This window comes from Myotis davidii, unplaced genomic scaffold (genome assembly GCF_000327345.1).
Source record: "Myotis davidii unplaced genomic scaffold, ASM32734v1 scaffold1494, whole genome shotgun sequence".
NCBI classification, from domain to species: domain Eukaryota; kingdom Metazoa; phylum Chordata; class Mammalia; order Chiroptera; family Vespertilionidae; genus Myotis; species Myotis davidii.
In genome coordinates this window covers 2,861,023-2,873,631 of record NW_006286246.1, presented here as the reverse complement: position 1 = coordinate 2,873,631, position 12,609 = coordinate 2,861,023, and the positions used below count along the sequence as shown (strand labels likewise).

At 47.7% G+C, this 12,609-nt stretch overlaps 1 protein-coding gene across 1 annotated transcript in view; it reads right to left on the bottom strand.

The window, feature by feature from the left end:
• The window catches only part of TULP4 (tubby like protein 4), a 94,136-nt gene that overhangs the window by 5,207 nt on the left and 76,320 nt on the right, over positions 1-12,609 (bottom strand). Inside the window, exons 9-13 of the mRNA XM_006757709.2 lie at positions 9,132-9,276; positions 6,033-6,177; positions 4,824-4,917; positions 2,593-2,736; positions 3-362 (exon numbers count right to left, since the gene is read on the bottom strand). Of these exons, the coding sequence (XP_006757772.1) occupies positions 3-362; positions 2,593-2,736; positions 4,824-4,917; positions 6,033-6,177; positions 9,132-9,276 (888 nt within the window). The remainder of the gene's footprint in view (positions 1-2; positions 363-2,592; positions 2,737-4,823; positions 4,918-6,032; positions 6,178-9,131; positions 9,277-12,609) is intronic.

Here is a 12,609-nt window from a genome sequence, read left to right as displayed (position 1 = left end):
GTCTCCGTGCTCCACCACCGACAGCTGGACGGGCCCCTGTGCAGGCGGCAGCAGGGACAGCTGCGGGGGGTTCGGGATGAGACGGCCCATCTCTACGCCCCCGAAGATCACCTGTCCAGGGCTGGAGTAGCGGTTGGAGACCGGGTACTGGGTGGCATTCTCACTGGTGTGCTCAGCTGCGCCCATGGCCGTGGTCTGATTGGTCAGGACGTCCAGCTGCACGTTCTGATGGGCCAGCAGGGACTGGACCAGCCCGATGCTCTGCGTGGGGGACATGGCTTGCGCTGAGCTGTGGATGGGTGCGATAGGGATGTTCACGGTACAAGGTGGGTTGTTCTCAGGCACGCCAGACGCTCCTGTCACTGGAAGGAAGTGAGAAAAACAAGCTGCTCACAAATAGTTCGGTGGAACTGGGTCGGAATAAGTACCACCTCTCAGTTCACCCAGACCTTTGTCTACAAATGCAATTAGACGGACATGCTTTTGCTGGGGGAAAGCTGATTTGTTCACACAAGTTACATGAAGCTTCTCTGGCGTTTCTGGAAGGGCACCAGGTCACAGGTGGGTCCTGTAGGCAGCCTGTCCTCACTCATTAGCTAAAGGCACTGGCAGGGCTTCTCAAAGAATACACTTTTGAACCTTCTCAATTTGGCACCATGTGCTCAAATGGTACCATGGCAAATACTTGTTTAAAGACGCTTTGTGCTCATAATAATCCCAGGAGGTTTCTCCATGGGTATTGGTCAATGTGGAATGTGCCTGTAGCAAACAGCAGACGTGTATCTGAAATTTTTATGTAAATTAAGTTCCTGTAATAGAACATGTAAAATGGAGTATAGAAACCAATAAAAAGAACACACAACAAATCTTCGTATTGGGGAAGGCTCATTTCCTAATTTATCTGCTGTTTAGCATTTCAAACAATATGTAAGGTTGGGGTTAACATATCCTGTCTGTGGGTGGTGAGAACTTAGGGTACACACTTGAGCAATGACCGGGAGATACTGGCAGGTGCCCAAAAGCCCCCATTCTGTCTGCCCTGTCTAAAGTGGCTGTGAGCAACTTTGCTTACCTGGGCCTCCCTGAGTGCTGTGTGCCAACCAGAATGAGCAGGAAGTAGAATTTAAAGGGTCACTGTAAAGGCTGGTGGCCTTTCACCAGAACTACAGAATGAAGCCAGTTGGTTCATCAAAAGCTAAGCCCACCTTGGCTCCTGTAAGAGATGGCCCTCCCTGAGGAAGTCCTCTAGTGAGATGTAACTCTCGCCTGGCTGCAGGGTCTGGGTCCTGTCTCAAGTTTCCTATTGTTCCTCTTCAAACCCCTCCTCCAGATGTTCTTTCATCTGTATGGAATACTGTGGGCAGGCATCGTCCCTGCTAAAGGGGAGTCTCTTTGCCGTGTCACCAGCATTAAGTGTAAGTCCTGAGACAAAATGCTCCCTCCTCTCACTGGGAACCACAGCAGCAGGAAGGGCTGCGCATCAGAGAGCAGGGGGACGTTCGGGAGACTGAGAGAGACTTCTAAACCCCACATTCTGCAACAGCAGGGGACGTGCCAGGAAGGCAAGCTGCGGGGCCTCCGCACACTGCAGGTGAGTGTGGCTGCAAGCTCCGCTATTGGGACTGTGGCCATCAGAACATGGGCTCCACCTCGGACGGCTCCTGTCAGAAAGCACAGGTCACTTTACAGTAAAAACCTGGGCCGAGAGAAGGTCAACCACTCCCCGAGTTCAGAGCCGAGGCGGATGCATGTCCCTCTCCGCTCCACCACGAGGATCCACTGTTCGAGAACGACCAGATTCGGAGAATGTGGGGTTTCTTCTGGCTCAGAAACCAGAGACGTTCAGACCCTGCTTGGATATACGTAGAGGAGTCTCTATAGCGTTTATAACATTGAAGGTGGATTTTTTTGAGAATAGTTACATACAAATAATTGGCAGATTAATTAGAAATCATTATAATCTATTAACCAAAATAGGATCTCCTAGTAGAAAACACTACAGTGGGGCCTTGACTTATGAGTTTAATTTGTTCCGTGACGGAGCTCGTAACTCAAATTACTCATATGTCAAATCAACAGTGAACGAGTGAGACACGTGATACTGGGCTGATGCTGCGGGGTTCACTGTGACGTTCGCTGCGCCAACTAGCGGTGGGGTATCTGAAGCTGGCTCATAACCCAAATTTTAGCTCGCAACTCAAAGCAAAAAATCAGCCAAGAGACGGCTCGTATCTCGAAAAACACGTTAGTTGGGACACTTGTAAGTCAAGGCCCCACTGTATAGACATTTGAAAATGTATAAGCTGGATGGTGTATGTGACTGACCCATTAGGGCCTCTACATAAACTTTGAAGATTCTGGCAGTGGGAGTGGAATCTGCCAGTCTCACAGCCGCCCAAGGTAAGCCGCCTAAGTCCCCTTGCTCATTAAAACTGCCACCGGCCCACCTGGAGTGGCCTGCCTTTCTACGGTCTCTCTCAGCCCTCCCGGTAAGGGGCCGTTTTCAGATCCTCCCCAAGAGGATCCCAAGGAGGTCCTTCCACAACCCACTGGGAGAGGCTCCTGACAACTAGGTGTCCTGTGTGAGCACACCTGGTAAGTCATCTTCGTCTTCACTGAACACATTGGGGTTGAAGACAGGCAGGTTCACGTAGTCCATGGAAACCTTCCGGATCTCTGGGAGATAGATGGTCATCTGCCGCGGCTGGAGGTGCAGGAGGCTGGTTTTATAGATTACTGGTGGGAGGAGAGGAGACAGTCAGTAGAGACATAAGGATGACAGCCAAGGCACCAACAGGGTCACAGCCAGAGAAAGGGTGGGGGAAGGGGGACCCCTGCCGTCCACAGACTGTCTGCACACGCAGGCCAGCCTGAGAGCAGCTCTCCATCTCTCCGGGGCACAGCCAGCCACACCAGCCAGTCTGGGTTCACGGATACCACATTTTTGGTCTAGCCCAACCACTCTGTCAATGGTTTGTCTATAGAACCACACGTTTAGAATGTTAAAAACCTACCCGAGACTTAAATTCTTTTTTTTGGAGTGAGCTGGGGTTATGACAGATATTTTTTATTTATTTATTAAAATATTTTTATTGATTTCAGAGAGGAAGAAAGAGGGAGAGAGAGCCAGAAATATCAATGATGAGAGAGAATCATTGATTGGCTGCCTCCTGCACACCCCCCACTGGGGATCAAGCCTGCAACCCAGGCATGCGCCCTTGACTGGAATTGAACCCAGGACCCTTCAGTCTGCAGGCCGACGCTCTATCCACTGAGCCAAACCAGGTAGGGCATGACAGATATTTTTAAAAAGCTTACTTGTAACCGGAAAGATGATTTAGTGAAAATAATTGTGATAACCAGACTGCCAAGCTCAGGACAAACTTGGGCAACCACGCAGCTGTTTGAGAACAACTATGAGATGATAAGGGGTGACGTGCATCAGGTAGAAATAAAATGCTGCCTTTATTCAGGACTGGATTCTTGTCTTAATAACTTTCAATTTCATGATCGTATAGAGATTTATCAGGAACTTCCACATGGTTTCTTTAAACTCTAAGATTAATTTAATTAACAGAGATATTTAAGAGAAAGCCAAATTGCAACTAAAATATTTAGAAGAGACAAAATAAGTTAAAAAAAATGAATCTGGCCGTGGCCGGGTGGTTCACTTGGTAGGAGCATCATCCTAGTATGCCAAGGTTGGGGGGTTCAATCCCGTGTCAGAGCACATACCAGAGTCAACCAATAAACGCATGGATGGATGGAGCAACAAATCGATGTTTCTCTCTCTCAAATCAATAAATTAAAAAAAATGGATCTGTAGGTTAAAATCAGGATGAAATTGCCTGTCAACTCTGTTTAATACTACTTCCTGTGGCCTACTATTTACTACTATTGCTCATTTTTTTGTTGTTGTTCCACCTCCACAGCTATCACCTGCCCTGGCCTGGTGGCTGACTGGCCAGCATTCCCATGGCACAGCAGGCCTTCTTTTTGAAGTTCCTTTGTAAGGCTGGTGCTTGGACTGGCGCTGGCTGAGATGACTTTCCAATCTAGTGGTCATTACAGGGTTATTCACGTGTTCCTTTCATGAAAGGATATTGACTTGTTACTTAGAAATGACATCTTTGAAGATTCACCACTAAGCTGCGCTCACAGCCAGCCAGCTGCTTCTTATAGTCTAATGCTTTCTTCAAGGACTGAAAGATACTGGTACCAAAACCTGCTCACAGTGAATGGCCAGAAATAAAAACAAAAAAACGGAAGTCTATAAAAAATCTGAGATCTTTGATAGAGATTTCAGCTATTTCTGTCATTTTTATAAGTTAGGGATGATTTTGTTGTTAATTCTCACCAGATAATATTTTTCCCATTGATTTTTCAGAGAGAGTGGAAGGAAGGGTGGGAGGGAGGGGGAGAAAGAGAGGGAGAGAAACATCCATGTGAGAGAGAGATATTGATTGGCTGCCTCCCTCATACACCCTGATGGAGGGCAGGGATTGAACCTGCAACCCAGGTACTTGTCCTTAACTGGGAATCGAACCTGAGACTCTTTGGAATACAGGGCTGTGCTCTAACCACAGAGAACACCAGCCAGGGCAGGGATGATATTTTAAAAAATGAAAGCATCACTGGCAAAAACCAATCTGAGTGATTATTCTGGATTTTTGTGATATCATAGTAGCTGTAGTCGAAGTTTCATGCTAATCTTTCGATGTCATATGAGCTCATTTTCTATTTTAGCCCACTGAAAACTGACTTTGTTTTTTCAGTCTGAGTTTCAACCAGGACATGGGGCCAAACACAGGACATGGTTTTACCTGCACCGAGGTTGGTTGGCAGGAAAGCAGCCAAGCCCACAATCTTAAACTTGGTTCCCCAGATATTAGACGTGACCTGAGCAAGATAGTTGTGCTGTGGAAGAAAAGAGGGGAAGAAACTTACTGTCTATCGCCACATTTCCTATCAATGAGAATGCTAACACTGCTGAGAAGGCCACAGGTGCTCCCACGGAAACACTCCTCCCCCACTTCGCCCACCACTGTGGAGAGCAGGAGCCAACGCAGCCGGCCAGCCCTGGTTTAAAGAGGCAGACAGGTCCCAGTGTGTCTGCGTGGGTGTCAGACCACCGGCCACCAGTGGGATTTGGGCACATTCACCGTCAGCTTGCCTTTCCGCAGTCACTGAACTAGAGACGGTACCTGGCTCTGAATCCATTTTTATCTCTGATGTTTCTTCTAAAAACATCAGCTGCCCTGACCCTTCCTGAAACTCTCCCATGATCTGTTTTCTCAGTCAAGGAAGTTAAAAACAATTAAAAGTTATCTCTGTTCCCCCTGCTTAAAGCAACTGATGCATAACTATCTCTGTCTAGCACAATTCCATAGCTAGGCAGAGACGCTTGGCCTCAAACATGGTTTTTTGAGTACTGTAAAAGTTCAGCTAACTACTTGTGTGATAGCATTAAAAAAAAAAGTTATCTGTGCCTAGCCATGCCTGCGTGTGTGTGCATCCAAAGGCAACGAACTGTCTACAACACAGCTTCCCACAGTGCCTGTGCCCTGATGACGAGAGGGCCAGGGATGGTGTGCACACGGGGAAGTCACTGGGGAATGTGACGGGGAGTTCTGAACCAGAGGCTCTGCAGTCACTGTGGCTAAGCCGGGCAGGGGAAAGCCTTCCCGAGGAGGGGGAGGTAGGTCTGGGAGTGCGCAGGCTCCTGGTGGCCAAGGCAGAGCAAAGGCACAAAGGTGGGAAGAGGCCGGTGTGGCTGTGTCATCTGGGGGGGGTGAGGGGGAAGCGTCTAAGGTTGCAAGGACGTCCTGTGGGAGGTGGAGCAGAGTAATGGGCCTCCTGAAGGCGGGGTGGTGAGGAGGACCCATGGGGCTCTCATGATCTAACTGGTATCTGGAGTCGGGACAGGCCTGCGGCGGGGTGGCGAGGGCCTGGCCATCACCGCGCTCGCACTGGGGAGGGGAAAGAGCTGGGGTGCATCAGGTACATGTGACCACCCGGAACCCAGACGCTACCTGAGTGATGTCTTCAAAGGGAAACTCCCTTCGCGTCAGGCTGGGCGAGCCAACGGAGGGCTTGCGCATGGGCAACCGAGGGGACCTGGACAGCTCCGGAGCGGCCCGGGACAACTTGGGTGACTTCCGAGCCTCGATGTTGATCCTGCAGAGGCGAGGCGGGAGGGTGAGGCGCCCGCTGCATGGGAGGGGTGTGCCACCCTGGCCGGAAGGCACCGCACTCCTGGCGTGCCCCTTCACCTTCCAGCCGTCACCCCGGGGTGTCACACTCTTAGGAGCCAGGCCCCTTGATTTAACCGAGTCCCTCCCACCTGTTTTTGCTTCATGAACAGGAGAAAAGTAGGACAGAATTATATACTGAAAAACCCATATTTTGAAAGATAGTGAGATTAGGTTAAGTGATTCATTTGTAAGGAATCGCAGAGAAGTAACTATCTTTCACTTTCTACTGACTTACGGTAAATTTAGAAATGTCCATATCTTCTGCCAGGGGTCTACAAAATCAATCTCAAGGGAAATGGCAGGTGGGAAGTCACATCTCACCTTATGACCACAATCATCTTACAATTCCTAGTACAACACTGGATTTCAACAGACCTAGCAATTCAGGCCTGCGATATTTAAATTAAATATTTCAGTGGAATGCAAGTTTTTCTGAAGCCCCCCCACCCCTTTCTTTGTTAATCCTCACTGGAGGATATTTTTTCCATTGATTTTTAGAGAGATGGGAAAGGATGGGGAGAGACACAGAGAACGAAACGTCAGTGTCAGAGACACAATGATTGGCGGTCTCCCGCATGCGCCCTGACCTGGGGCTGGGGATGAAGCCTGCAATCGAGGTATGTACCCTTGACTGGAATCAAACCCAAGACCCATCAGTCTGTGGGTGGATGCTCTATCCACTAGCCAAATCAGCCAGGGCTCTGCAGCCTTTTGGTTCTATGTTCCATCTGTGGTCTGCCAGTCTAACCCAAAGAGAGAGTTATAAAAATGAACGTGGCGAGGTTGATGACATTCTAAGAAAGAAAGGCCTTAGGCCTCCCATTACTACTGAGCCCAATAAGACACCAGCACCCACAGAACGGGAGCGCGGGGACTGAGCTGGTGAAAGCCCTGTGTGAGCTGATGGGCCTGCCTGCTGCATGTAGGGGACTCAACGCAGGGAAAGACGAAAGGAAGGAGGATGAACTATGGGAATGGCAACATCCAGAAATCTTAAAAGGTCCTTCATAGGTGAAGGGTTTAGTCACTTTTTGTTAAATGTCCTTTCTGCTTAAGTTACAAGAAAACCCAAAACACTATAGAAGTGTAGGAAAGTTCATAATTTTATTTGTAATTTTAACAAGCTTAGAACAAAGATGAAAAAAAATCAACCAGATTGCTGAAGCAACTGGCTATCTATATGGGAGAATGAACACTGACCTCCAACTCACACCACGCACCAGAACTAACGGGGGATCCAAGTGAGAGCTAACACGACAAAGCTTCTGGAAGGGAATGGAAGAGTGTCTCCACCTCACGGTGGACACAGATCACCGAACCAGGGCAAAGAAAGACCCACAATGAAGAAATTCATACATGTATTAGACTACATGAGAGTGCACATGTCTGACAAGGAATCATAGCTAGAATACATAAAGAATCTTACAACTCAAAAAAAGTAAAACAATGCAATAAAAAATGGGCCAAAGACTTGAATAGACACTTCACAAAGGAAGATGCTCAAATGGCCAATAAATATGTAAGAGCCTTTTAGCATCATCAGTCATTAAACTACAATGATACTGCACACCCCCCAGAACGGGTAAAATTATTTTTAAAAAATGGCGATACAATTGTAGGTGAGAAGGAAAGCAGCTGGCACTCTCATACTTTGCTGGTGGAACCCACAATAGTATAGGCCCCTTGGAAGACTGTTTGGCAGTTTCTAGTACAGTTGAACACACAGCTACCCCCAGGCCCTACAATTTCCCTTCTAAGCACATGTCTCAGGTGAATGCATACATCTGTCCACAAAAAGACGTGTACAAGAAGGTCTACAATGGTTTCATTCATCATGGCCCAAAACTGTAAACTACCAAAACCCATGACTTTGTAAATGGAGTAAACAAATTGTAGTATATTCATTATAGTGGAATTCCACAGCACAAAAAACTATTGCGAGACACCACATGAGTGAATCTCAAAATCATTATAATGAGCAGAGGAGTCAAATAAAAGAGCATGTATTGTTGGGTTCCATTTATGTGAAGGTCAAGTAGAAGCAAAACTAGTCTATGGTGACAGAAGTTAGAACAGTGATTAGTCTAGAGAGTGGGGATCGAATGGGAGGCTGCACAGGGAGCTTTTGGAATGATGGAATGTTCTTTAACTTCATCGGGGTGGTGACAAAACTGCCTTAACCAGCTGCACAATGAATTACGTGTTTCAGATCTGGGCAGGTCTGTATCTGTACGCAGCCTGTACTTTAATCTTGCACGGCATCACAGAATTTTAAGCTAGAAGGTCTCTATCTTAGTGAAGATCTGGTCTACCCATGAACTTCTACAGAGAACGACATGAGTATCCAGTCAGGGTTTGTCCATTTACACAGCCCACGGGTAGTGACGCCAGCATGAGAAAGGTAATGCTTCTTACCTGTGACACCAGGGCCCTTCCTTCTACTCTTACAGCTCATTTTGATTTTTAAAATAAACTGTAGGATCCAAAGTTTTTGTTTGTTTACTATTTTCCCTCTAATTACAGCATTATAGGCATTGAATCTGACAATCTTTTCAACACATTACCTACACTGCAAAACCTTTTCCTAACTTTCTCAAACTGTATGCCTGGGGGCTCTGGCCACCCTGTGCCACTCGCCACCAGCACTGACCCAAGAGAAGCCCTGGGGTTTAGCAATCTTCCCACTGGGTGTCTTTTCCTGTTCCGAAGAAAGAAGGTAAGTTGTAGCCACTGCAGGCCGACCTTCCAGATGAATGTGGGGATGCCGGTCTTTCTGCGTTCTCCTGGAGTTGGTTTCAATGGGATTCTGCTACAGGCACAACACATTCGCCTCCAGGGACACAACAAAATGGGCAAACACCCCGAAGAGGAGATTACCTTGGGAGTTTGGGTGACTTGCTTGCTTGGGAGATTTTGGGAGATTTCTTGGCAGCCCAGTCATCACTTAGTTCAATGTCACTGGAGTCCGAGCAGTTGCAGCTATCGATCATGGTAGAGATCAAGCTGTTTCCATAGATTTCATCTGGTAAGACACCAACCAACAAGTTTAAGGGAAGTGACATTAGACCCTAACAACGATCATTACTAGGAACTAAAGGACAGGCCACCATTTAAGTCCAGAGAGTGAAATAAAAAGAAGCAGAGTACTGTCGCCTTTTACATTTTTATGCTGTTATATTTTCTAAGCAAAAGTAGGCAATTCTACATTTATCAAATGGGCACAGTATTTTAATGCCCTGAAATGTACAACATAGTCCAGTACTTTACTGTCCCAACAGCTGAAACCCAAATGGCTTCACTGTTGTCCTTATGACACACCAGGTGTCAGGGACTTGTGGGCTGCCCAGACCCGAGAGAGGGTCTTGCTGACTCATGGACTCCTCCCAAAACCTATTTCTGACCTGGGACCTGAGAAGGCCTGTTGGGTGCGGGCCTGTTCTCTAGAAAGGAGACCTGATGGAGCCGCCATGTCTGGCTTGTGGAACAGTCTGCTGGCCTTGCCCCAAGGTCGCCTGTGGGGGCCTGGCTCTCCCACTGGTGGAGCTGTTCGCAATGGCTGCAGGGAAGCCTGTGCAGGACTTTCAGGGCAGCTCTCGGTTCCACTGAGGGTACCTGCATAGAAGCCACTCAAGGTAACTCTGCAAACTGGCCACCAGGCAGAAGACTGGAGGCCCCAAGGCAGAAAGTGATATGCACCGAGGTGGGGCCATCACAAAACTGCTAAGTAGACGAAGCTCACGTCTGATATCCTCCTCGAAATCCCTTCTCCTTTGCTCCTTCCTCACACCCCCCCATGTGCCTTTACCCAAATCCTTGCTATGCCCCCTCCCCTGCCCCACCCCAGGGCAACCCTCACTGGAAGTTCCCCATTCTTCAAAAATCACTGTTTTGTGGACTAAAACCTCATTCCATGAAGGCTCCAAAAACCTTACCAGGTAATAAAAAAGCCAAATCATTCAATCATTCTGAAATAACTTATAGGAGGAGAGTGATTTTACCATTTGAAAGGACTGTTTACATTGGAAAGGATGAGTTTGTTAATCCAATCCAATCTCTAAATGTCTGAACGTATGGCAGCGACACCTGTGACCAGCGCAGCTCGGCACACAATGTGGAAGGCGGCTGGCTGATGCCCAGTCTGTGTGCCTGCATCAGCCCTTCTTAAACCGCTTACTGAACCAGAAGGCACAACTCGCGACTCCAGCAAGCTACAGTGGTGTGCCTGTGAGTTCGATCAAGTAAAAAGACTTAATTCCCGTGCCCTGAGCAGTTCTTCACTATTTAATTTAGGAGTCACTGCATCAGAGGGAGCTTGGCGACCATTCAAACCTGCATGTAAGGCCGCAGACTGCTTCCACGTGTCCATCGCACAGAGCTGGTTTACCGACTTGAGGAAATTCACTGAGGCACAGTCCGCTCAACCTCTGACCTCCTTGCTAATGCCAGGATTTTGCAAATGCTATACCATCACTTTTTCCATTACTCATATCATAGCTAGTTCAGGCCACTATAATGAACACCACGTGTGGGGCAGCTGATAAACAACAGAACGTATTTCACACGGTTTGGAGGCAGGAAGGAGGAGACCAGGTGCTGGCATGGCTGGGTCCTGGTCACGGCCCTCTTTAGGCTGCAGGCTGCCGACTTCTTGCTGTGTCCTCACTTGGCAGAAGGGGCTGGGGATCTTTCTAGAGCCTCTTTTATAAAGCACTAACCTTGTCATTATAAAGGCTCCACCCTCATTGCCTAGTCCAGCCATGGGCAAACTACGGCCCGCGGGCCGGATTCGCCCGTTCGGCTGTTCCATCTGGCCCGCGGAGCCGAAAGAGCGGAGGGTTCTCTTGCTCTCCCCTCCGGTTCTTCACCAGCAGCAGTGTTAACATGTATTAGTTCACACAAACACTCCATCCATGCTTTGGTTCCGGCCCTCCGGTCCAGTTTAAGAACCCATTGTGGTCCTCAAGTCAAAAAGTTTGCCCACCCCTGGCCTAATCACTTCCCAGAGGCCCCACCCCCTAATCTGGTCACACTGGGTGTTAGGATTTCAACACAGGAATTTGAGTGGGGGGTGGACACAAGCATTCACCACTAACTTTTGGGTTGTCTCCCCAGCCAGTGTATAAAGTCCATGAGGAAAGGAGTTGCCTGTCTTGCCTCGTGCTGTAACCACAGAGATGAAAACAGCCCCAGGGACAGTAAATACTGCCTGACAGAAAATGGGATCTTTGTTCTGCTGCCTGTGCACCCCACACCAACTGCAGCAGAACCCTGGGGTATGGGGTGGCACTGGTGATGCTAAAGCTCTGAGGGATTCCCCTGAGCACACCAGGTTGTGGACACCATTCATCTAGGAGCACAGTGGGGACCTCCCACAGCATGGTTAAAGTGGGGTGTGCTCTCGGAGCACATGCCCTGAGCCCGCCTGTCTGCCACTGATCAACACAACCAGCGATCCCGTCACCACACAGACCCACAGGCTGGGAGGCCAGGGCTGGTTGGCCAGATGTACCTCTTAGTTCTACAGAGGTGGTATCATCAATTTACTGTGGAAATTCTGGAGCAAACATCCACGTTGTAGAAAAATATAAGTTGGGATTGCCCTTTGAGAACCAAAGTTTGAACTATCTGAGGCTTCACATCCCAATTTTATCAGTTTTCAAAAATGTGCTTATTTCATTTAAATTGAAGGCTTTTCAAAATATGCAACTGAATCAGATATACTATTACAATTTTAAAAAATCTTTCAATGCAGTTTTAACAACTTCAATATTTAAAATTCTGTCTTAATTTGCGCAGGCCACCATAACTGTGTGACTTACACAGAAATTCATTTCTCAGTTTAGGAGGCTAGAAGCTGAGATCCAGGTGTGGGCATGGGCAGGTCCTAGTGAGTGCTGTCTTCCTGGCTTGCAGGCAGCAGCCTTTATACTGTTTGCACATGGGCTTTCCTCATTGTATGCATGGAAAGAGATATCTCTCTTCTTTTTCTTACTATACTACCAATCCTATTGGATGGGGACCCCATGCTTAAGGCTTCATTTATCCTAATTACTCCCTAAAAGCCATGTCACCCTGAGGGTTAGGGCTTCAGCATGTGCAATCTGGGGGGGACATAATTCAGTCCATAGCAAGCTCTGATTAAAGGTTCCTTTTGAAAACTGTGGATCTTTGCCTATATATATATAATATTTATAGTATAGTAATATTTATAACATTTATAATATATATATCTTTATTGGGACTCATGCTATTATAAAAATACACACTGGTAATTTTGATGAACATTTTGTTAAGTTACTTGGAGGACACTGACAACAGTGGGCTTCAATCGTTAGAGCATAAGTCACCCGGGTGC